Source organism: Dermacentor andersoni, chromosome 1, assembly GCF_023375885.2.
Source record: "Dermacentor andersoni chromosome 1, qqDerAnde1_hic_scaffold, whole genome shotgun sequence".
Lineage (NCBI taxonomy): Eukaryota > Metazoa > Arthropoda > Arachnida > Ixodida > Ixodidae > Dermacentor > Dermacentor andersoni.
The window spans coordinates 232,232,661-232,259,527 of record NC_092814.1 but is presented as its reverse complement, the minus strand read 5'-3'; the positions used below and the strand labels follow the sequence as shown (position 1 = coordinate 232,259,527).

At 42.5% G+C, this 26,867-nt stretch overlaps 1 protein-coding gene across 2 annotated transcripts in view; it reads right to left on the bottom strand.

The window, feature by feature from the left end:
* Positions 1-2,758: 2,758 nt before the first annotated feature.
* Positions 2,759-26,867, bottom strand: part of BicC (protein bicaudal C) — a 170,048-nt gene continuing 145,939 nt past the window's right edge. The window contains exons 17-20 of one of the 2 annotated variants that reach the window (XM_050196711.3): positions 21,925-22,064; positions 13,067-13,163; positions 4,550-4,594; positions 2,759-4,011 (exon numbers count right to left, since the gene is read on the bottom strand). In XM_050196711.3, the coding sequence (XP_050052668.1) occupies positions 3,896-4,011; positions 4,550-4,594; positions 13,067-13,163; positions 21,925-22,064 (398 nt within the window). In that variant the 3' untranslated portion in view covers positions 2,759-3,895. The remainder of the gene's footprint in view (positions 4,012-4,549; positions 4,595-13,066; positions 13,164-21,924; positions 22,065-26,867) is intronic. The other variant, XM_050196712.3, reaches the window with a different exon arrangement.

Below are 26,867 nucleotides of genomic sequence, written 5' to 3'. Positions count from 1 at the left end.
GTAGGCATAATTGTGCGTGTACATCGCATTTGTTTCAATGCCACTAATACAAATTGCTATTAGAACCAAGTTGTCAAGCATGCCCTGTACAGCTGACTGCTGATGAGGGCTTGGACCATGTTATTTACTGTTGCAGGCTCTCCACTACCTCAAGGGCTGTGTTAAAGACCACTTTAAACATGCATCAAAACATACACCACGAGTTGCTGGATGTCGTTCGACTAATGGTTTTGCCTCTGCTTCGCGCGCTACTAAGACACTTATTTTCATTCCTCTGGGATACAGGCTGTACGAGTTCAGGAGACTGATTTGAAAAGTTTCTTCAATTTGGCTGCACTTCCTGAACCAGTTCTCTAGAGTTGTGTGCACGGTGCCTCAAGTTCCTGTCATGCAAGTGCAGCGTTGTCTCACAATGAAAGGGCGTGGCCTCACAATGCAAGCAAAATGCAAAGAAATGACCGCACGATGCATCTCAGATGCACACAAATGCACCTTAAAGAGACACTAAAGAGAAAAAGATTTTAGCTGTTAGTAAGTTACCCTTCCGCAATACCAAAAAGACTTGCTGCAAGAAGACAATTGGCAAGCCAGAAAAGAAGCAAAAATAAAAGACTGGTGGCGACACCACCTTGGAATTCTCACCAGATTGCCACAACATCATGGAGTTTAGCACAGTCTGCTTGGGCCTAGTTAATGCTTTAATGATAAAAATTAACTAGTGCGTTGTATTCTGAACTACCCAAAGACTGAACTTGCAGTACAGTGACAGTTCTTGAAACTTCCCAATGGCCAAAAGGCGAAAAAATAGTTTGCAATCAGTGGCATCACACTGATGTACTGGTCCTAGGGCTTGGGTGCATAATAAAAAAATTAAGCTTTTTTTTTTTCTTTTAATAACCTAATACTGTGAAATCAACGAAAGCATAGTCCTTGAAGAATGCATTATCAACGTAAACCAATTCAGTGTTTCTCTTTAGTGTACCTGCAAGACCATCAGGCTGCTATTACATAAATCTTGCGCGCGGTAACCAGGGCTCATGATGCAAATGTAACCATCAAAATGCTGTGTACAGTTGTGCTGTCATTTTGCAAACAAACTGCGACCGCTCCTGCATACAAACTGCTCGCCCAACCAGGTCGGGCTTCTCACCCGATGCAATTGCTGGCGTAGAGTTAGAAGCATAGGGTGCCTATAGTTAAACTTGATTTTAACTATTTGGAGCTGAAAGCTATTAAATGAAAATTTCATTATATCGAATTTTCTAGATTTCGGTAGAGAAAATAATTCCATGTGCTCCTGTAACAATTCAGTTCGCTGCCACACTGAATAAACATGTTTGAGATTTCACAAGGGCATAAGGTGCATATAACAAGGGTATAGCTTGTACCCTTGTTAGCAGTGCTGAGGTAGCTCAATTGGCACAGCATCGCACATATAATGCCAAGATGTGGGATCGTTCCCCACCTGCGGCAAGTAGCTTTTTTTATCCGCTTTCACCGACATTAATTTATCAGTTCTTTAATTCAATTAGTAAGTACAAGTAATTTCCCCTATGTTGTCCTTGGTGTCTGTTGGCTGGGCTGCTTACAATATATTTAATAAAAATCCGGCCCCTCAGTTAACCCCCTTTCTTTTCATTGATTACGTAACTAGGGTCTAACCCAGCAACACAGATACCTTCAGGTAGCATGTGTGGGTTTACTGACCAGTTTCCTTCACCCAAAAACATCACGTACTCATGATGCTTCTGGCAGAAGGCTTGTTCCACATCTACTGCCAAGGTTTGAGAGTGGTGGCGCTGGCTACACTCCCAGGCTTAGTTCTAGTAGTGAAACAAATACTGAAGAAAGTAGATGGTATTAGGAATGGCCGTACGGGGTGACAACGTGCCAGCTATTTCAGCCCTCTGCACGTGTTCCCAACCAATCGGACAGGGCGCACTTCAGAGAACTGCGAATAACCGGCAGCCATGTGGCGCGGGGTCAGCTCGGGAATGTGCTACCCGCCAGCGCCACCCTTGATGGAGCAGAGTTCTACGAAGCCCTCTGACATCGGCTCCGGACCTTTACACCTGTGTGTGTGTGTGTGCAACACGAGTATGTGAGCCCGCCTCCTCCAAAAGGGCGGGTCATCTTCGGTGACGTCGAACGATGACTGGACGAACGTTTCCGTTCGCTTGGAATCAAGGGGGGGGGGGGGCAAGTGCTTATAAGCAGCGGTTGCCGGCTGCGAGAGCGTGCTCGTTGTTGTGCTCGTCGTAGTGAGCCGAGTGCTCGTTGTCATGCTCGAAATGTACTAGTGAGCTGTGTGCTCATACGCTGTTTGCTGTATGCTTCGTCTTGCGTGCTCCATTTGGGAGTCTCGCTAGACTGTCGATGTATGTCTTGTTTTAAATGTCAATCCTGCAAATAAACCCTGCTCGCCTAAGTCCCGACGAAGAGTCAAGTTCATCCCTACGACTACGACTGCAAAATCTTGCAATAGGAAAATGGCACCACGGTAGCTCAATTGGTAGAGCATCATACACGTAACGTGAAGACTGACCGCTCCCTACCTGTGGCAAATTGTTTTTTCATCCACTTTCATTTCCGTTGATTTATGCTTTCTTTAATTCAATAAGTACAAGTAATTTCCCGTATGTTGTGCTTGTTTGTTGGCTTAATATGATAAGAGTATAGCTTGTAAGATGTCCAACAGTAAGCAAAGTTCACTCACATGCCCAAAGATTTGCAATGCCAATATTGCATCAAAAACGCATTTAAGCCTTGTAAAAAAAATTTATTTTAGGTGCTCAACTATACAGAAAAAAAAGAAAAATGACTAGATACCTTGGCAATCCCATAAAAGCCATCAATGTGTCAAAACTTGTTCCAAAAAAAGTTTACAGAAATACAGAACATATCAAAAAGAGTACAACAGTAAGATTACCTGCAAACAATGTTATATTAGCAAATGCTGACTTGTCATAATTATATCTAGGTAGAAAACCTTAACCCCTAGGTTTTACAAAATAATGAGCATCTGACATGACAAACCTGCAGAGCAAAAGTGCTGTTTATAGATGCTTTCGTGTGTAAAACTTCACTGGTCAAGTTTGTTTGCTCTAAAAATTGTGTGTGGAGAACTTTTAAAAGTGCAACCACAATGGTTACAGCACAGCATTATTCAAGAGTCATTTGTGCTAAGGAGTAATCTACAATTGGTCAAAATGCACATGATACAGCATCATTTAGTATATTCAGAGAAGACTAGAGGGCAAGGAGGAATCTCAAGTGCCACTGAATGCAGAGCAGAGACTGCAAATAAAATAAACACTTCATTAAACAAATCATAACTTCAGCCTGGAGTTAATTGTCAGTTTAGCAAGAAAAAGACTGGGGGGGGGGGGGGGCGGCTGCACATGTGGAAAATGGCACAGACCTCGAGAAAAATGCGAGGTAAAAGCAGTGCATTCAGGCAGTTTCAAATTCAGTGCAGCTGCTAGGTGAATCTTGTCAATACCATTAAAGTTACACTGTGGAATGTAAGAACACTTATTAGAAATGGCACTATTAAGAAAAGTAGTTTGCCTCTTAAAAATTTCTGTGCTAGCAAAATACCTGTAGGAACCCAACATGCACACACATACAAAATACAACTTAATGTAGAAAGACTTCTAGCACCACCTTAGGCATTTGTTTGGGAACGTGTGCCTGTATGTATCACAAAAGCAAGGCCTCTCAGGCCTGCAAGTCTGAAGAGTAAATGCTGACTGGTGTATGTAGCTTCTGGGGTCTTATCTCTAGCAATATAAATGCCAACAGGTGTTTAAGGCAAGGTATGAAACAGGAAAGCGCTGGCCGCTGGCCCTCAAGATTTCTGGCACTCCATGGCAGGCAGCACAAAAGCAGTGCATCACCAGCAGGTGTTGACTAGACTCTGTGGTGGAGACTGGTTTGGAGACTGAAGTTCAGCACCGGGGGCTGGCTGAAAGTTTCTAGTGAATGCACCCAATGCTTGGGAGTTGATATCTGCAAGGCAAAAAGATTGGTCCTCTATAAAAATATCTTCCCCAAAGGCACCTATACTCAGCAACAACCTAATAATTCAGTAGAAACTACCCACAAAATGCACTGCACCTGCGTTTATGCACTTCAAAACAGTTCTTAAGAGACACCAGCACTGAAATAAGTGCATTCTTATTTGCGATTTCGTGGTAGAAGCAATCAGCTTGTACAGTGGAGTGCAAAAGTCTTGAGACCACAGCATATGAAAAAAAAAAGCATGTATTTCTTTAAGCACAGCTGTGCAATGTGAAATTGTATAAAGGCATGGTGCCGGTCAAGCAGGTACACATGGGCAGTACACTTGATTTCAGCCTTTATGTCTAGGCTGAGAAGAAAAAAAATTTAGCAGAAACTCTGGTCCTTAAACTTTTGCACTTGACTGTACATCTATACAAGTTCTTTGAGTTCAACAGTATTTGCCACTGCATTTTTAGGTTGCCACTGAGTGACATCACGGGACTCATTTTTTCAGTATCTTCTTGAACAAAAGAACCCCCTTTACCTTTCTTTATGCCATGCTGATCTGAGTGGAGGAGAGACCGTAGATCTAAAGAAAGTAAAACATTCAGAAGGTTGAGCAGCAAATATCGTCAGAAAATTCGAAACTGTTCCAAAACATCGAAAGTCATATATAATGCAAGATGGCTACTTGGATAAATTACTGCTTTGTTAGCACATTCCTTTATGGTCACTTTCTCATTGTGTCACTGCACATGGAGTCCTTCATGCTGTTGGAAGAACCACTGTGTATGTCGCTACTGATATCCTTCAATAAAGTTGTCCTGTTCCACTCAGCCAGTTTGCGATACTGCACTTTATTAAAGACTTTGCCACAACATTGTCAAATGTGGGCTGTACTTACGAGGGGCATTCATAAAGCTTCTATGCCATGAAGGAACAGATTAAGCAACAAGACTGGTGGGAGTTTAATCGCAGCCCACACTCATGTTAACCTGCTGAACGATTTGTTCAACAGTTATCCACCAGTTGGCAAGCACTACAGCCTCCACTTTAGCTTCAATTTGTGGTTCGCCATTGAGCGACAGTCCACCTGTTCTTCATCGTCTAGGCTTGTTCGACTGCGCTGAAATATCCCGCACCATTTAACAGCAATGTCATAAGCTGGGGCATTGTCACTGTACACCATCACCAGCACAGCATGAATCTCCTTGGGATTGTGTCCCTTGAAATGAAGAAAGCTGATGACTGCTCATGATTCAACCAACTTTTCTGATGGAAGCTCCGATTCTTGTTTTGATGTTCTAAGGGCGTTCTCCTGTACAATATAGAATGCTATATTGATATTGCACTAAAATTAGAGAGACATGCACTCATTTTGACACCTGTCATGTATGCCTATTCTAATTTTTTGGTGCCGATAATATGAACACCCCTCATATACAGACTGCTATTCAGTTTTGACAGAGGGACAAAGAAGAGATACCAGAACCTAGTTTTGCCATTGTAACTTGTGTTTGTAAAATAACCAGGATTCACTAGTACTCTACACACGATCAAGTACTATCCACTTTAAGTAAACAGTAACCAGGATGCAGCTCAATTTAGATGTCTTTTTATCATTTCTAAAATGCCTTTGCAACAGCCTCATATGTTGCACAAGGTTCATGTGGTTGTATTAGATCACTATTACAGTAGATTTTTTTTTTGCATAGGCAGCATAACGTGGAAATTAAATGCACGGAGTCATTCTTTGAGCCAGACTGGCTGTAAATTTACTGATTAGTTGAGAAGTTTGAAAACCTTAAATAGATTCAGTTGCTGCCTTAAGATCAAATTCGTTATGCGGCAAATTTCCAAGGTCCCTTCAAGTTGAGCTTTAAGGGAGTCTACAAACTGACTGCTCACTGCACATTCTAGTGCCACCAGTGAATGGCTTGAACGTTTAAAGAGGCCCTGAACCATCTCAGGCTTGGCAAAATAAAATAGTCTGCGAGTAGCTTATGCTGCTGTGAACATCTCAGCCAAGTTTTGCTGTCATATGCGGTGCGTGGAGCTTGCAAGCAGATCGCGAGGTCACCTTTCTCTCAAATGCTCTCTTTTCAACAGAAGGCCCTGCCCTCACTCTCTTCTGAACGCTTTATTCCCATACAATTCCAACGGCAATGGCAGTGCATAATGGCTGTTCAGAAATCGCTTAGCAAAGGAGAAGGCATGGCCTGCAGATAATGCATGAAATGAGAGTCGAAGAGTCTGGACCGTACAGATGGCTTGTCTTTCTGATGCCACACAATGCAGTGCGCCAATTTTTGCCAGCCAGTTATCAACTAACATGGAAATGTCAGTGACATGCCGAAACTAGTTGGCCGAGAGTCTGAGCTACGAGTGCAACTGTGTCGCAATAGCATGTATCTTTCACAGATTGCCCATCCTTCCTCAGCACTGCAAAACTGTGTTCAAGGGCATTCATGCAGGAAACTGACCAGTGTTCAATCAGTGGGCACTTCCAAGCAGAGTTAAGACAAAGAGTCTCGCTCCTCTAGACATGGCTGGCACACTATTCTTGCAGTGTACAGCCCTGCTTACTTCAACTGAAACAATGGGGACAGTTACAGGAAGGACAAAATCAATGCAGGGGAGGTATTCTGTAGGAGTCCACTTGGTGGACTGTCCATTTCGGCCGCTGCCAATTGGCTGGGGCTGCTCGTATCCTCCTCGCTTGTACAGCTGCATCCAATCAGCAGCAGCCGAAATGGACAGTCCACTAGGTGGGCTCTTGCAGAATACCCCCCCACCCCCCAGGTGTCTGGCTACAGCAATTGTGGAGACAGCCAAGAACTATATCAATGCTAAAGACCACCTTGCTGCTATTTTAGTTGCTAGAAAACTGGTTATTTTTATAGATGTTGCAAACACAAAGAGCCTTAACTTTTAACCAACTAAAAACTTTTAAAAATAAGAAATTGTATATTTAGTTCAGCAAAATTTTGCAGATATTTTGGTTTTGTCATTTATATTCACGCAAAACAATACATTAAACTTGTTAAAAGGCTGTCTCAATAGGCAGCATGCTCCGAAGAGATGGTGACGCTGCACTGGTAGCATGCTGTCGAAGTACCTTGTGAGCTGCTATTTGTAGCAGACAATGGCAAGTGAAGGCAGTGTGTGCTGTAAACGAAGCTGTCTTCACAAACTGTTGCATGAATGGAAATAAATACCATGCCTATGTCCTGATATGTACAACAATATGCTTATTGTTGCCGTGATGGCTCAATAAGGACTGAAAGCGATAGCTTACACCAAACTGCAAGAGTCAGTCAAAGGAAAACCTCAAATGTATTTAAAAAATTTATTGTACGCATCTGGCAGAAAGCTGTATATTACTTTTTGACATGATCTCCTACACGCTCAATTCAAGCTTGCCAGAGCTTACGAAGTGCCTGTATTTCCATTAAAAAAAATCCTTTGGGAGTGCGTGCAACCACTCATGCACCGCGTGGCATACCTATACATCCAAACGAAAATTCTTGTTGCCCAGTGCTTTCAGAGGTCCGAACATATGGAATTTGCTCGGGGCAAGGTCTGGTGGATGAGCAGGACACTCAAATTTCATGTCTGTTATTGCAACTGTTGCACAGACGGTATGAGGCCGTGCATTGTCATATTGCAACAGACCACCTGCTGACAGCAATCCATAGCGTTTAGATTTGACTGCAGGCCGAAGATAATGTTTTGGGAGGTCAGTGTATGATTCACTAGTAATAGTGGTCCCTCGCAACATGATCCCAAAAGGGGGTCAGGTCAGCATAGCCTTCCCTACTGATGGCTGTGTTCAGAACTTTTGGTTTAGGTGATGAGAAATGGCACCATTTCTTACTCTCGTCGTTTCCGAAGAGTGGTAGTAGTAAACTATGGTATCGTTCCCAGTGATGATTCTTGCAAAGAAAACATCCAATTCTTGCTCAACGCACCGTAGAATTTGTTCACAGGCATCAACATGTTGCAGTTTCAATTCAAGAGTCAGCTGCCGGGGCACGTATCTTGCAGACACTGGAATCCGCGCGCATCATGCACATGTGGTATGCTGAACCACGGCAGATGTTTACACTTGCTGCAATGTCATCCAGTGTCACTTGACTGTTTTCCATCATGATGGCTCAAATGGTTGCAATATTTTCTGGAGTCACGACGGGGTGTGCCCGACCCGGACGAGGAGCATCAGCCATGAACATCGCACTGTTTGCGAATTTGTGACTCCATTCATAGACTTGCCGCTATGACACACACGCATCGCCATACTAGACATTCATTCTACGATGAACTTCAATAGGCTTTATTATCACATCTACCCCGATGCCTTCACACCAAGCTGCAAAACATGCCATGTGCCACGCACACATCTCGACCACATTATCTGGCCATGCCCTGCAGCACCACATCATCAAACAGCACCAATCCTCCATTCAGAATCACCATGCCCGAGCAATGGGAGGCCATGCTGCTCAGCGATTTCTCGGAGGATCAAATCTGGGCAGTCCGGATGGCCGATGCCACCAAGACTTAAGTTCTGGATGCCGCCTGAGGAAGGGAGGCTACGGTGGGGCTAGTCTCGCCAGCCCCCCACCTTCCCTGATGCCTGCAAGGACTTTGAATAAAGTTTCTCTCTCTCTCTCTCTCAATAGGCTTCACACCTAAACTATGAAGAAACCAAACCAAGTAACAGAATGCTGCTCCTCCCTGGGGCAAGTTGCCAGTGGGGTGGCCATTCTTACACTGTTCCTATGCCAATGTTTCTGGATGGATGGATGGATGGATGTTACGAGCATCCCCTTTGAAATGGGGCGGCGCCACCAAGCTCTTGCTATTATACTGCCTGATGTCCTACCTAGGTTAAACAATAAAAAAGAGGAAAAAAAAAAACGCTATGAAATACCCCATCCAAATTTTCTGATCCCCTATTTCGAACTGTGCTTTTGTATGTCTCCGTTTTTTTTTGTCGTTTACCTACTTTTCTTCCACCAATCTTCTAATTGGCTCTTACTAATGCCCTATTGCGGACCTGTTTACTTTTCCACTGCTCTCGCTGAACCCAAGTGCTTCAAGGAGGCCAGTGGCGCCTAAATCGACCGCTGGGTAGACGTCTTCACATTCCAATAAAACATGCTCCATATTCTCCCTAGCTTTACCGCAGCAAGCACATGCTTCTTCCGTCTTATATTTTGCTTTATAGACTATTTCATGGAAGTGTTTAGGCACCGGCCATCGTGGGCTGTTAACGCTGCTGTTTTCTGTCTATAACGACGAAGTGTACGTAGCTACTGTCGATTCGCAAGCATGAGAATAGTAGTATAAATGCATTCAGCGTTTCATCACCACGTTACGTCACTGTACATATAATAAAACACAGAAATAGTTTGCGTAGCAGCCCAAGATGGCGGCGCCCATGAAGCCAATATAAAATCGTGTATAGATGCGTGTTCTAAGGCATCCTGATCTCGCTTCGAAAAGTAATGAGCTTCCCTTTGAGTTATCATAAATTGTTTCTTTCCTGATTTCGTTTTTTCCTCTTAAGTAGTTACTCATGGCAGGTTTCTTTTCCATTGCTGCCACCCATGAGATTATTTCAGCCTCTGACTTTCCGCTTGACCTTTGTTGCTGTGTTGCCCACCCTACAGGCCGCAAACTTGCTGGTAAGCTTCCTAGTTCTTTTCCTCCACTGTGAATCAATGTTTTTTTTGTACAAATACCTCAACACTCTCCCAGCCCATTTACTTTCTTCCATATTCCTCAATCGTTCTTCATAATCAATTTTACTGTGAGCTTCCCTCACTTCAAAACTAGTCCAGCCCATATCACCCTGCACAGCTTCATTTGTAGTCTTCCCGTGAACGCCCAATGCGAGGCGACCCACTGACCTTTGGTTCCCATCGAGTCCCGATTGTACCCCTGATTTAAAGCAAACAACCGCATTTCCAAAAGTAAGTCCTGGAACCATTACACCTTTCCCTTACACCTGCACGATGCTGCCACCTAGTGAACAACCGGCACACTGTTAGGAACACGTCTGCCAATGTACAGCCTGCAGCTGCCATCTTTTGCATTTTTGTTATACATTTGCAGTTTTCATTTGACTGACTTGTATTTGCAGTGCGAGCCTTCTTGGCTGTGTCTAGCTGCTTGCACAGCTTGATCTCTCTTGCAAACAATTAAGTATGGGTCATAATGAGACAATTTGCCATAGGCCGAAGTTCTGTTTACACCATTACATTGATTTTTTGAGGTCAATGAGCTAGAATGCATGCACATAAATAAAAAGGTTTCAATCATGGTTGCATATAAACAAGGTAGGAGCAAGAATGTTTAACGCTGCGGCACTGGGTGTGTGGGCAAAGAATTTCATTGCTCATACTGACGAGCATTCAAAAACAGTCTTTTCCCAGGGGTGGTATCCACAGCACAGATACTTGTCCATTTTTCGTAACCCATCTTTCGCTGTAGATACCAAGCCAATGAACTATGAACTCGCCCAAGCTTGGGAACTTTTTCACTGTGCTAAAGACAGTGTTAATGCTATATGCTGCCGATTAGTGGTTGCATACATTAGTGCACAAGAATTAAGACTAATCTTTCTTCAGACTCTCATCCACTGTACATGACCATATATGCACTTCGTGAGTATTTCAGCAATGGGAAAAGATGAAAGAATCAAATGTTTAGACACAGGTCACATAGCATTAAGGGGGCCTTGAAGCACTTGTTATCGAAGTCAAGAAATGCATTGCAAGTTAAATTAGACTATTTCAGAAATACCTTGCCGCAAGAAGTTCTTCAATGCGTTCAGCAGAAGCGGAGTTATTGGCAATCAAACATACTGTTCGTGGTGCTTCTGTTCCTTTTTCAATGATTTGCACTGTGAAGGCTACAGTGGAGCGGGGTGTACCCACAACGCTCTGCCTACTGAACGTCATTGTGTTGCACAGTTCGAATTTAATTTTGGATGTTCACATAGATGCCACTATTTCCGATTCCGGCACCTACGACGTGCCAAACACATTTGTCCTCAGCAAGCTGCAGTGCGCTCAGCCAGTGGACTTGTTGCAGCACCCCACAACGACCACGGCATCTATGCGACGTAGCAGGCCGATACTATGTGCAACTGCAGCATTTGCTTTGTGCATGACAAGGCTAGAGTGCACGCTCGCACTCAAATGCACCTGTCTGCCTGTGCTACATGGTGTGGACTGGCTTTGTCCTGTACCAGCTTAAACGACGAATAGTAGCCACATCCAACTTAGATTTTGAAGCACTACCAATAGCTCAACACAAAGCGAAGTCTGCCAAGGCATCTAACCAGGAGCAGATAGGAGTGAGCGCGTGCTGGCAAGCGTGTGTGTGGTTTGACCTTAAGTTTCGTCTGGTTCGAGGCTAGTTGAGTGTTCAAAACTAGTAAAAAATTAGCAGGATGTGATGGCTACAACACCAATAAGCAGGGTGGCCAAAGTTTAATTCCTGCATGGGTGGCCGGGGCCAAGCGTGAGCAGATATCGGCTTCTTCCAGAAGTATGCAATTATCAAAATTAGAAAGCAGAGTTTCGCTCCGTTTATTAAACTGCAAAAGCAGAGTCCGTTTATTAAACTGCATCAATAAGTATACACAGTAACAATAGAAAGAAGCGCACTGATGCAAACACCCTAGATTGATGTCAGCTATTGGCCAATAGCAGCCGCGTATGGGAATACAGCGTGCTGTAAGGCATCCGAAATTTTGGTTGTCCTTATTTTGGTTGCCTATAGGGTGAGTGGTGGTGCCACAAGGTTGTCCAGGTCTGTACATGCTATGCATTAAATATCAATAAAATATGTGCCTGCTTGAGGCTTTGCCACTACTATTTAGGAATGGATTTCTGGATAGAATACAGGTGTGACAAAATATATTTTAGATCTTGCCTTTTTCTGAGAAAATCTTTTAGAGCTTGCTTCTGTTCCATTTACAGAGTTGTGAAAGTTATGGTTCTTATGAACCAAAGGCTTTTGTATTACCCAAATGCAAAGCCAACCAATTTAGAGGCTGTTATTCCATTTAATCGATATCTATTCAGATTTTACTGCATTGTGTCAGACCACACTGCACATGTGGCAAGCAACATTGTAGCCATCTTGCAATAAATAGCCAAATCACAGCATTCTTTCTAAAAACACTCATTTATTGCTATGCAACATCACAGATCTGTCACCAATATATGCTTCCCAATTCTGTCCGACATAAAAACTTGCATTAGCTCGTGCACAAGCGTGTCTACTCTTGGCCCAAATTCGGATACTAGGAAGCAAAGACTTAGGCACAAGACCACCAGCGTGCCTATAAATGTGATTTGGCTTTATTCTGCATTGAAAGTTCATGTTCATGTTCCCATGCTCGATCATTGATACAACGGCCACTGAGATGTGGAAGGCTCCATATCAAACTCATGTAATGTTGCACAGCAATGAACAAATGTTTAGAAAGAATGCTGCGATTTGGTAGTTTTTATGCTTTGCAGAATGACTAGCATGTTCCTTGCCACTTATGTTTGGTGCAGACTAGGCACCTTCTTTGCTTCTTTATATATACGCTGTCCGCTCTGAATTAACGTTAGTTGCAAGTTCCTGCTTCTCTTGAGTGTACCTTCTTGTGTACCATCTAAGGTGTGCACTTGTTAGAACTAGCCCAGTAACACATTCTATTAATACACTTGTAATAGAGCTCTGCAAGCCTTCTTACACCACCTAATGGCTGTTCAAAATGAAATTGAATGTGCCAGAAACCATAATCTGATTATGAGGCACGCAGTAAGGACGACTCTGGATTAATTTTGACCACCTGGGGTTCTTTAACATTGTTGGGCCCATGGAAGTTCTTAAAAAACATCTATTTATTTTCTACAGAAACTTGTGTCTTTTCATGAGCAAACTGTACAATACTATTAATGGTTTATGAGGCTTACAGTGTGCAATCCCACTTCCAGATTGATAAATACAAGGATGCAAGCAATGTAGATAGAATTCATGCTAATATCCACACCTGACATTGCCAATAGCATCTTCTTACGGGCACCATAGGGAATGCATAGCTGTTGGAGATCACAGTCCGTCATGTGGAGGAATGTCTGGAGGTCAATCTGCAGTAAAGTGATGGCATGGTTACCACACAGAAACACAGGATGATGAAAGCTCTGTGCATGAGGAGCACAATGTTGCTTGAATTTTTTTAAACTATTTGAAAAATGAGGAAATACGTACACTCATTTCAGGAATGCTGGTGCATCCCATCTTAGTTCATATGCCAAAAAGACATTTGCTGTTGTTGCTCTACAACAGCAAAGGTATGTTGATCTACATTTCCTTCTGTGTAATTCAGTTTGCTGAATGTTTAGCTTCGATAAAATTGAATGCAAGTGAAATATGCTACTGACTGTCAAAACCAATTCTGTATAAAACTTCTTGCAGCACCTTACACAAGGTGTCCCAAGCTAACTTTAGCCAAGGTTTCAAAAGATGCCCAAGCACTCTAGGGGAATACGGACAAATGCATGTTGTTGGCTATAGTATGGTGCAAGCCACATATTGTTCTAGAAGCAATCAGTGATCACAAGTTAGTTCAGTTTAATTATTAATTTAGCACTAATTTCCAGATGTAATCCAGCAAAAATATATTGCTGACTAATCTAAAGCAAATATCTCCGCAATCGGCAAGTTTTGTAACGTTTCCTTGTCACCTTTAGAGCATGACTTTAGAAGCCGTTCTGTTGAGGAAAACTGGTCACTAAGCATATAATTTTGTGCGTAGGGGATATGTTTATCCCAAAACTTTGTATTTGTCCCAGCCTGAAAAGCCCTTGGTTTACCCGACATTTGAAATGCTTAACAGGAAGAAAAAAACCCGCTTACCACACTGCTATGCATACTAACAAGGCTGATGCCTGGACTAAGTACAGAGATATTGCACGTCTTTGTAGAACTAAAATAAAAACTTCTAAGGAGTCATTCTTCAATCCCACACTACCAGGAATTCTAAAAGCTAACCCCAAACACTTGTGGAAAATAGTTAACCCTGGAAAGTCTAGAACTCAGCCTAACTTACAGGACGCAGGCCAGCAGCTCTCCCCCGTCAAGACCGCTAACCAACTCAACAAGTCATTTGCCAACGTGTTTACTACTGAAAAGAACATGCCCCAATCATGTATCTTGCCTCATTCTCATCTCAGTGTGTTAGTATGCTGGATGTGGTTGCGACTCCTGAGGGAGTTTTAAAAGCCATACACCGTCTTCCTAATAAAGTGAGTCCAGGTCCTGATGGAATATGCAATAAATTACTAAAAATTAATGCTCCACACTCATCCGCTTTTCTGTGTGTGCTTTTTCAGCAATCTATAGGATACAGTACCCTGCCCCAATACTGGAAACTCACGCACATCATTCAGATAAAAAAAAAGGCAATTGTGACGACTGCAGTAACTACAGACTGATATCATTAACGTCAATACCATGCAAAATCCTTGACCACATGCTGTACAGTAACATCATGCAACACTTGGTAAATAACAATCTGCTTTTTCCGAATCAGCATGGCTTTCAGCGAGGGAAATCCTGTGAAATGCAGCTCTTCGAACTCGTCACACATATTCACTCTTATTCACTCATTAGGTCAAGTTGATGCTGTGTTCATAGACTTTTCTAAAGCATTCGACTGGGTTCCTCATCACTCCCTACATGTAAAACTTCAAACTTTTAATCTTAATGAAAACATTTTAGGTTGGATTCACAATTTTTTAACTGATAGATTGCAGGCTGTCTTACTTGATAACATTGTCTCATCACCTACTGGTGTTAAATCTGGAGTTCCTCAGGGGTCTTAGGCCCACCATTATTTCTTTTGTACATTAACAATCTCCCCAATAATAACTCTTTGCAAATTCATCTTTATGCAGATGACTATCATGTATCATCAAGTTAATGAACCGAACAATTATCTTCTGCAGGCTGATTTGACTGCATTATCATCATGGTGTGACATGTGGCTAATGCAGATTAATGTTAATAAACCAAGGCAGTGACATTCACTACACGTCGCTCGAAATTATTTTCTTATAACAATGCTGCCATTGAGCCAGTAAATAAGTTTAAATACCTCGGTGTCATGTCAACTAAACATGGAATCAGCACATAGAATACATCACCAGCAAGTAGAGTAAAACACTAGGACTAATACGTAAAACACTCTACATGGCTACGCCTGACAAAGCTTCTGGTGTACAACACTAGTCAGACCACAACTGGAATATGCCTCTATTTGAAATCCGCATCATGCTTCCTTAACGCAGTCACTGGAATCATTACAGAATCATGCGATTCGTTTTATAACAAGCAACTACACACATAACAGTATTACACACCTTCAAAACAGCTTGAATCTTGCAACACTTCAGCAACGAAGACTCATTCTTTACTTCATTATTTCTTCAAACCACCACAGTAGTTGTACTTTCCAACTAGAAAGTATTTGCCCTGCTTCATACATCTCCCAATGTACTGATCATCCATTCAAAGTAAACCTACCCCATTGCAGGACTAACTTGTTCAAATTCTCTCCTTTGCTTTTAGCTATTAAACTTTGGAATGAACTGCAGAAAGGTGTTGCATCTATCAAAAATTCTGATGCATTTTGTGCCGCTGTATTTTCTGTATAAGCCTGCACTTTTGTTTTTGTTCTTTGTGTTATCTGTGAGTGTGTAATAATGTTGTCCCTCCCCTTATGCAAAACCCCTGTGGTCTTTAAGGGTACTGTAAATAAAATAAATCTTTCGTATTCTGATAAATTGCATAATTACTTAAGATTAATTCACCAATCGCAATACGTAACTGTTTGGACAGAACTTCCTCTGCAAAAGTAGTACAGCATTCTAGGAGACACCTAATTCAGCATTTTCTAGCTCTAGTTATTACTTAATGTTTTTTTGCATTCTAAAGAAAGCCCACAAAATATTAAAATGTGTATGTGATATGCCCATTTGCACACTGCAATTGCAGCGCTTTGAAACGTGCCAAGTATGAATGAACTACACATTTTAGCCTAGCTAGTGCGTTACCTGGTCTGCTTATAGGTACCATGAACCACTGCAATGGAAGCAGTAAATCACTCGTCCAATGCCTGCGTCCCTGCTTTGTCAGCTCAAAATGGCCAGACCTGATGAGGGGCCCATTAAAAGGATGTGACAAGCGCAGAGCATACAATGTGCGCTAACGATCGTGTTTGCAAAGTATTACATCGCTATGTGCCGCGGAAAGGTCCGAACACAGTTTTCCCTTTTCCTCACGGCTAGCGCGCTCCAAGCTGGACAGTGACGTACACGTGCTTCTGCGCCTACATACTCGTGTTCACAGTGGGACGTCAATCATTGAGACAGGTGGCTTCGAGAATTATTGAAGGCAAGATCTGTTATTTGCGTGATCTGTTGCTTGAATTGACAAATTGAAGTTTAGAGAAATAAAACATACAAACGGAATGTCTGTGTTTTTTTGTTTTACTTTGCACCAAAGCAAGAGCGATGTACTTCTGCTTCATCTGCGTGTTCCCACGGTCGTGTCGCACGCTTGTTCCCACGGTTTGGTGTCGCACGCAGACACCAAAACCGATTTTCTACTGTGTTCCAGCGCGGGATCATGCTCTGCGATCCTCTTGCGTCTGCCTCAGTATTTGTGTAGCACTGAATTGTACCGCTAGTCAGGTGTCCTCATGCACAGCGGGCAAAATCGTGCGCAGCACAAAAAAAGCGAGGAGAAATGAAGGCAGGACCCGTGATGTACAAGTCACGCGATCCTTGAGCTCCGGTATGGGAGAACGCAGGGAAGGAATTTCACTTGCGGAGGCTAGATGGCACGAGTGGACAGAGTGTTTGACTTGGCAGTGGAGCTCGCCTGCTGAAATAATGGGTTTGCGGCACTGAAATATTTCTATCTCAACTATTAATAAGCTGATTTGATAAGTTTCTGCGACAGAATGCTCCCTAGAGGGCACGTAACAACTTCCAGCGTATAATCAAAATTTGCTATGGGGCCTGGTAAGGGGCCCTTTAAGCGGCAGCAGACTTCACTAAATGTGCTGTACGTTCATTGTGGCATGTGCGAGCACTGCAGTTGTGGCGCTCAAGCAGGTATATTTTGATATTTTGTGGGCTTTCTTAGGACGCAGAAAAATTTATTTAACAAGTAGAGCATTAGAAAATGTAGAATTATATGTTTCCTAGAATTCCCTACAGTTTTCTGGCTTGAAGTTTTGCCCTAAATTTAATTTTTGCAATGTTGCTTCGCTATTCTTTGTTAATTATGCACTTAAGCAAAATACAAAAAATAGTGCAACTTGCTCCATACAATAACCAACACATGCATGTGTTGCATGTGTCTCTTCCTAGAGTACTTCATATTTTTAAACCTTGGCTAAAGTTAGCTGAGATTCCCTGTATCTGCAGTGTCATGAGAAAATGAAAAGTCAAGTCAAGTCATGTCTATTTACAACATGTACAAAGTACAGTGTTGAAGGCCACCCTGGCAAGAAAGCTGTAAACATACAGCTTGCCCTGTACGTTTACCTACGGCAAAAGCTAACCCTGATCCCCTTGTCCTTGGGACCATTTAAATTTAGGGACGTTACGTGCCAAAACTACAGTCCGATTATAGATTAACACCAAGGAAAACAGAGGGGCTCGATTTTTGTTAATCACAGCCATATAAAGCGAACAGGCAAGAGACAGAATGATAACTAAAAGGCACGGAGCTTAACCAGGATTGAGCCCAGTTGGCTACCCTAGACTGGGGGAAGGGAAAATGGGAGGGAAAGATTGGGAGAAGAGAAAGCCCACCATGAATATCGCAAACGTAACAGCTTTCTGCGCTATATCACTGACGATCACTCAGTCCAGATCACAGACGGTGACTCAACCCAGTTGCTTTCAAAAATCATGTAAGCTTTTTTGTGGCCTTTTGTACCTGCAATATGCAAGGCCATGGTCCCAAGATTTTGTTAAAAATGAACAGATTTCTATCTATCTAATATAGAGCTGTGCAGAAGTCGCGTCTTTAATTTTCGAAAGATGGGCAGTAGCACAGTAGGTGTTCTATAGTCTCCTCGACACCGCAGGCACTTCACTCGGTGCTATCGGCCATCCCAATCAAACATGTATATGCATTGGTGAATGCATTGCGAACAGGAAATGAAACTAAGGAAAGCATAGAGAAATTAGAAATTGAAATGTAGAAAATTAGGAAAATGAAAGTGTATAGAAAGATAAGTTGTCGCCGTGGGAGACGAACCTAGAACCTCCGCATCATGCGTGCATTGCACTCCATTTCTATATTTAAGTTTCAACCACAACTAATTACTCCTATACTTTCCTTGGTTTCAATGCCTGTTGACTTTGTAAGGTGATTAATAAAAATCGAGCCCCTCTATTTCCCTTGTTCATTCATAGCGAGGGTCTAATCTGGCATGATGCCATTAGGTAGTAAACAAGCGTTTATTAGCCACATGCCTGCTCTCTTTTACATGACTCCACTGAGAAAAAAAAAGAAAAAGAGGCCAGATGTTATCTGCCTGCTAGGCCCTGAGTGGCACTGGCTAACACCCTGCTTATGGAAAATGCAATTTTTCCTCTGCCAATGAACGTTGTTTCGTTTTTAGATGCCAATGCTTCGCCACCCTCAGCAATTCCAAACACTCAGCACATTGCTTGCATTGAGCGTTGTATGCAATACGCCTTCGTTCGATTGACTGTGTTAATGTTATTTTGCATACATTGCGTAAATGAAATATATAATGTGCCGGTTAATTACTGATCAGCACGCAACACCTTTATGGCACTTAAAATGCAACTGCAGCATTAAGCGTCTTGAAGATTACAAAAAGGACCTTGAAACTGAAATAGCACTAGTAGAAAGGGACAACTGCATATAAATGTGCTCTATAAGGCAAATTAAAAAAAAAAAAAAAAAAAAAAAAGGCGCCCGACTTTGACATGCTAGTATATTTTTTTTTTACACCTATTTTCATTCCAAGAATTGTTTCTTGGAGGACGCGACTACATATACAATGAAACCTGAATATAAGTGGAAGAGGGAGCCAGGAATACTTTGCAATTATTACTTCATTATAAACGTTGTCTGCCCTCAAAGCCAACATTGCCAGCTGAGGGTGGGTGTGGTGACTGGGTAAGCAGATGCAATGTACCGCCATCTGCATTAGCCCCGCATATGCCAGTTCATGCTTTTGGCAACATTCTGAAGGGCAGTGGGTGAAGGAAGAGTAAATGTGGTATTTAGGGTCAACTGACTGCCTTTGAGGAAGTGCAAGGGCACGAGCCACAGCAAGAGTCAAGAAGTTCATTTGCCAATAAGTTCATTTTGACACACTTGATCACATGCTTGAAACCTGTATCTCAACATCAATTTTGCAGCAAGCCCAATCAGCTAAATGCAGAAAGCTCGACAAAGTGACCAAACCTTGCGAGAAAGCCAACCAGAATATCTCAAGAATACACTCAAAGGGGAAACAAGTATCTGCAAAGAAGCAAAAGCATAAGAATTTTTAAAAAATGGGGGCAATGAAACAATCAGATCCAAGGGTGCAGCCTGCTACTGCAATGCAAACCCATGCAGCCTTACCTACACAAGTGCATCTCAAATTATATGCACCTGGCACTCCATTAAAGCAGTGCACTGTTGTCCTGTTTGAATGTTTCAATGTGCAAGCAATCAGCAAAATGTGTGCCCACACAGGCTCTGGTGCATGCACAGCCCAGTACAGGAATGCATGCCAATGTAGGTCCATCTGTACATCATTGTGATGAGGTGGTCCATTTTATCATAAGGTAACGGGTGCATCATACATTAGTTTGTTATGACAGTACAGTAAATGCTTGCTTTAAAGGGACTGACAACTGGCCAGAATGTGTTGCAAGACGTTGATGGAAATGAAATGACCCTGATTTACAGTGACAGAATCCAGCATGGTGTTTGAAATTTAAGTAAGAATTATAGTAATATTAAATTGGCCGTCTCAAAAAACCAGTAAGTGGCAGGACCTGGCGGTGAAATCTTGGTACTTCAGATGTATTCTATGAGATCACTGTACATAAGTCAACTGTTTTTAAGCACATCATAATTATTGCTTAATATTGCAGTTGCTGTATAATTAGACACTCGCGCATTATTCTACACTTCGGAAATCAAAAACGCACGCGTGGCTAAAGCAACACGCTGAACTCCGTATTATGTGTAAAGGCATTTCATTTTCTATCTAACTGGTTAAATACCAAAGCAGTGGGACAGGAAACCACGAAAACATGTAGCTATCATTGCAGAAATCATTTAACAATTTGAAAAACATGAGCCACAGGGACATCGATTTGCTAAAGAAAATCATACTTTGTTACAGCACGGCCATACTCGTATGCCTCCCACTAATGGCGGCGTATAATTGCTGTCGTGCTCACCTATCACCGTTTATCAGCATGTTTCCAGTAAACGACTACATCCTCACTGCAGATCGAAACATTCCGACAAAAAATGTTCCACGGCATTTTCCACATTAGCACTTCATGATTAGACACTGACTGGTAAGCTTTCCATTGCACTATAAAGAAATGGGTACCATGAAAACTGGTTGTCAGTCCCTTTAACGAAGCCATCAGGGCAGGAAATGAACTCTGTCAAAAGCAGTACTTCATTAAAAGCAGAAACACTAAAGCAGCCATATCAATGCTGGAGGTACACTCCAATTGCTCAGGAGCTCCTACAACGTATAGAGAAATGAAATCGTGCTTCATACTTGCGATGCAACAGCATTTTACTGTGGAACGAGGAAAGATGCAAGTAGCATCTGCCGAGCATTTATTCCAAGTCAGTCTTCTAAAGCTTTTACAAGCCTCATAAGGCCCTGTTCGCTGCTACAGCAATCTCCTTCATTCTTAAGTACATGAAGAATGGTTCGAGTCTCCGACATTGAGGGGACTTCACGAGGTTCTTCATTTGCTGCAATGTTCTCGTCAACTGTCACCCAACACTATGTATATTATTTCTGTGTGCGTGGCAGGAGCAAACACCAGGAGCAGCCGCGTCGGTAAGCATGTAAGACACGAGAGAGTCCTCAGGGTCTGGTACAAGTAGCACGTAAGAACCACGCACCCTTTTCGCTCATGCACACTCCAGAGTATTACGAAGAACAGGAAAGGTTCACCGTCTCTGCTTCAGGGAGCTGTCCCACGGGAACTTCTCTCCACATTTCATACTAAACAGTTTGGCACCACCTTATTTCAAGTCACTGTAAAATGCATGCACTGGAGTTGTGACCTTAGGAAACTTTCAATAAAGCAATAATTCCAATATAGTAATTTCATTATGACGATAGTTTACTGTATTTGTTTTCCCAGTTGTCAAAAGTTTCTTGCATGATAGTGCAAGCGTGGCACAGTGAACTTCTATTAATTTGATAATGGTTAATTCAAACATGTTCTGAAGTTTCAAACCCCACGCCCCTTTTTTTTGCGTACTTTTCCTTAAACTGAAAATTTGAGTTTTGTACATCTTAGGATTGAAATTAAACTAGAGAAAACTAATTCTAAATTTGCCTAGTTAGCAAAAATTTGCTTTGACTATTTATTTGTAATCAGCTCTGCACAACTATTTTATTCAGCGTGAACATACGCTCACTGAAGAGCTGTGCATGCACAAGCAGTGGGGGGATGTGCTGTGCAATGAACATTGACACCACCAGCTTTGGAAAAGTGCTGAGAAAACAAAGTCCAAGAAACTGGGCAGTTACTGGTGACAGCAGTTTAATGCAACTAGCACATAATGGAAAAAAAAAAGTATCAAGAGAAATGTACTAGCCTCATTCTGCTGGAAGACATCCACATATCTGCCCAGCCCCAGGTCGCTGAACAAGTGAGGAATGTCTACTAGAGGCCTCTCCTGTGGCTGGCTGTGTGCACTAACACACTCGAAGAAGTTGCTTGCACTGAATCCTCCCTCTGTGAAAGGAATAATTGTTATTTTGCCAGGAGATGAGATTTCAAGGCAAGCTTTAGCACAGTGACTGAAGGCAATGAAGAATGATAACAGAGCCATGTATGGACATTGCCAGTACATAACTGCTGTCATTGGGATCATAGAGTTTCCTACAAAATTACTAGGGGGAACTTTGGTGCTAGCATTCATGGGAGCTGCAAGCAAGGCAGTTCAGCCAGCATGGGAATGATGGTTAGTACATGGATTTGCCGAAACTTCGCCTTTCTGGCTTCAAACGGCATTGAGACATTTTAATCTGGTAATTCCTAACAAAGTATTGTTACATAAATGCAATAATTCACAGCAATTATGCATGTGCACGGAGTCATATTGCCTTTCAAGAATATAAAAATAGGATTGCTTCGAAATTTAAGTCAATAAAGGCAGGTAGAGCATAGTGAATGAAGGCACAAGAAACGTCAGAAGCCACAAGCACGATGATCAGACATATCCATGTACCAATGATCATTTCCATGGCAGCTGAACGATCACAGTGCCAGAGTTTCCTCAAGTAATTTCAGCAAGAAACTATGGTTGGGATGGCAGTTTTCATATTTGCAGTAGATGATTAGATTATGGGGTTTTACGTGCCAAAACCACTTTCTGATTATGAGGCACGCCGTAGTGGAGGACTCCGGAAATTTTTGACCGCCTGGGGTTCTTTAGCGTGCACCTAAATCTAAGTACACGGGTGTTTTCGCATTTCGCCCCCATCGAAATGCGGCCGCCGTGGCCGGGATTCGATCCCGCAACCTCGTGTTCAGCAGCCTAACACCATAGCCACTGAGCAACCACGGCGGGTCATATTTGCAGTATTGTAATAACTAAACTTATATGCAGAAAGTTCCACCGATAAACACAAAAACTAATATCATCCTCAGACAACGCAGGCACAATCACTTTTCAAGTCTTATTACGAACTTATGAGTCTTATGTTACAATTGTGAAAAAAATTTTGTACCACTGCTTGATGCTAGAAGTATCTCCAGGTACGTGGATAAAATAACTCTCCTCACAGTTGATACATAAATGCTGAGGTGAATATGCAACATTGCATTATCGATTGTCATGTTGATGCTGCATCCTGGATTTTCATGTCAACTCATGGCATTCAAAATGCGCTCCACGGGTGCTTTACACTGTCTCTGATGGCACAACAAAGTAGGTCAAATTAGCGTCAACTTTCTCGAAAGCTAGCAACAAGAATGTGATTAAACCACTTTCTTGCAGTACTGCCTGCTTCTGACATAATATCCAGGATGAATATCTTTCATAATCACTTCAGAGTTAACTTTGAGAAGGACTGAAGGCAATACGATATAATTTACAAGGGGTCTCAGTAGGACATATCCAGCAAACTACTTATCTCATCAAGTCCGAACATGACAAATGGGCCAGAGGAAAAAGGCGATGAAGTGATTAGCAGTGGCCGAACAAGAGAAGCCTCAAGTCGGGAGTCAACGTTTGAACAAGGACAATTTGCCTTGATGAAGACAAGGCCCTTGTCATAATGGTTCCAGGCTGAGGCTTCCTTTGTTCAGCAGCCACTGTTTATCAATAATTAGTGACCAGATAACGTGTAGGTATGCACAGAATATATTCATCCATAGAGATAAGTTTGTCCCGTTCCACAAATCAACCATTATGTCCTAAACCTTAACTATCATAACTTTGAACCACAGAGTATCATCTAGGTAAATCAAATGCAAACAGGACAATTTAAACATGAACCCATTGAATGCAAGATTTTCGGTGATGAAGCTCCTAAAAGTTCAACTGTTGCTGCCATATTAAGAATGGTGTGTCACATTGAAGTAATAACTGAGCACACTGATTCGTATTTCCCAAACTAATGTATATTCTCCCACTTCTGCTGTTCAATTTAATCAGTTCAATTTTACTACTTTCATTTCTTGTCCGAAACAGCACACTCCCACCATAACTTGAATTAAGGGTGTGCGAATACAGAATAGTGAACTTCAAATCAAACATTGAATTGAAAGAAAAAAGCAGTATATTGAATGTCACAAAACTTAGGTTTAATGCTTACAAATTTTGTGTAAGAAAAGGTGCTGCACATGCTCGGGAGTTTACTAGCATTGCATAACAAGAATGTTGCAAGGTATCAGTAACTTTGGTACCTAGGAATCAAGATTGTGTACTCATTAAAGAGAACACCAAATCAGTACGCAAGCACGATTACAGCCCAGTCCAACATGAAGGTCTTGAAAATTTTTTTCCCTCTGACGCTTAAGCAGTAGTGAAGTCATGTACTGAATATCTTACGAGATCTTCAGTTTAATAGTGGATCTGTGTTTTATGGCTATTTTTCATTTAATAGAAACTTCTCCTTTCGTGTTTTCCTCTAATACAGAAAGGTTTTCCTAGCTTTACATGCAGGTGGGTTATGTAGGTTACGGTCGGCTCATTAAAGGGGCTCGGAACCACTTTTTATCGAAGTAGAGAAATGCATTTGAAGTTAAATCGGACTATTTCGGAAAAACCTTGTCGAAAGAAGTTCTTCAATGCATTCAGCAGAAGCCGAGTTATTGTAAATCAAACATACGTTTGCGGTGCATCCCCTCCTTCAATGATTTGCACTGCGAAGGCTATGGTGGAGCAGGGTGTGCCCACAACACTCTGCCTACTGAATGTCATCATGGCTCGCAATTCAAATTAGATTTTGGATGTTCACATAGACAACTATTTACGATTCTGGCTCCTACGATGTACCAAGTGCAGTTGTCCTCAGTAAGCCGCAGTGCGCTCAGCCAGTGGACTTGCTGCAGCACCCCACAGCAGCCACGGTATCTACGCAATGTAGCAGACCGATGCTACATGCAACTGCAGCATTTGCTTTGTGCATGACAGGGCTGGAGTGCACACTCGTATTCATATGCGCCTGTCTGCCTGTACTACGTGGTGCGGACCGGTTTCGTCCTGCACCAGCTTGAATGACAGTAGCCACATCCCACTTGCGGATTTTGAAGTGCTACCAATAGCTCAGTACGAAGCGCAGTCTGCCAAGGCGCAGATAGGAGCAGATAGGAGTAAGCACACGCTGGCAAGCGAGCGTGTGGTCTGACCTTAAGCTTCGCGTTTTTGAGGCTAGTCGAGTGTTCAAAACTAGTCGAAATTAGCGGGATCTGACGGCTACAACACCAATAAGAAGGGTGGCCAAAGTAATTCCTGTGCAGGCGGCCGCGGCCAAGTGTGAGCAGACGTTAGTCTGCTTCTTCCAGAAGTACACAATTATCCACATTCGAAAGCACAGTTTCGCTTACTTCAGTCTGTTTATTAAACTGCGTCAATAAATACACAATAACAATAGGAAGAAGCGCACTGATACAAACACCCTTGATTGAAATCAGCTATTGGCCAATAGCAGCCGGGTATAGGAATCTACTATAAAGTTAAACTTTGATATAACGAACTTCAATATAATAATATTCTAGATATAACGAAGTATTTAACTTTTCATAACCGCTTGTCCATAGAACACCACATAATTAGAACCTCAATATAACAAAGTGTGTTTGTATGCGATTTCAATATAACGAAATTTCGCTTCTGCAGCAAAGGAATGCCGAGACACTAAAAGGAAACTTCCACGGTCAGATGGTCAAATGATTGAATTTCAAATGGCTTCTTGCAAACACACCTCTCAAATTGTACTTGGCGCGCCAAGAGTGATCACCGAAGTGAAGCCGCATCATGTTACGTGTAAAGTCCAAGTATGATAAGGTCCCATCGCACACCGAACGCTTTGTGCTTTAGGTGTGAGTGAAAGTGTGCGAGGATGAGAAAGAAAGATGGTGGCTTCACGCACAAGTGCCGCCTCCCCACATGAGCAAAGAGAAAGAGGGGGAGGGGAATGAACATTTGGTAATGTGATCAAGCGTGCGAGAGGGGCGAGGCATGGGGAGGGGGCGTTTAGTAGGCGCACGTCTCAGCCATGGCTGTGCATGGCTGTAAGCGTGGCTGAGTGCATATGCAGCCGTGGACCCTGCTTTAGAGGTAATCTGCTGCGTATGCAAAGAGTAGGCGTGCTGAGATGGCATAGTATCATGTAAGCCATCTTCCAGCGTGTCGTCCCAGTGCGGGAGACCCCATCAGCCCTGGGGGCTGATGCATGCGAAAGCGTGGCTGGCTTTGCTTAATTCATATAGCTGATGTGAAGATATCGTCAATGTGACATGAAACCGTATAGTTCGTCGCTGACTCCCAACTTCGTCAAAATGAATTGTTTCCTCATTCAAATCTGCTTCTTTTTTTACTGCCCGATAATGTGGAATTTCTGTGGCCCCTTCCCACGTAAGAGAAATCGATCGGCAACTACTTATTTGCATAAAAGGTTGAATTTGAATACAAAATAAATTTCGATATAACAAAGCAGATTGCCGATTTTTACCTACTTTGCTATATCAAGATTTAACAGTATTATCAAATAAAGCGTCTAGAAAAGAGTGAGGAGCAGGCTTCTGTTCAAAAGAGCGTTTGACAGAAAAGTGATTTTGCACTCTGCTTAAGAGATCCAAGTGCCGTGCATGACCTCGAAATTTGGCAGAGATGTTCACAGCAGTGCATGCTATCCACAGACTGTTCGTGAAGCCCGGGGGGTGGTTCAGGGCCCCTTTAAGGTTGAGCTGCACAACAGATGAAAGCACAGACCATGCACCACATGGCTTAATCACCACTTCATGCTGTGACCAACATTGCGCTGTGCTAGCTGACCGCAGTTACGCCGACAGCAAAGTGTAGGGGAT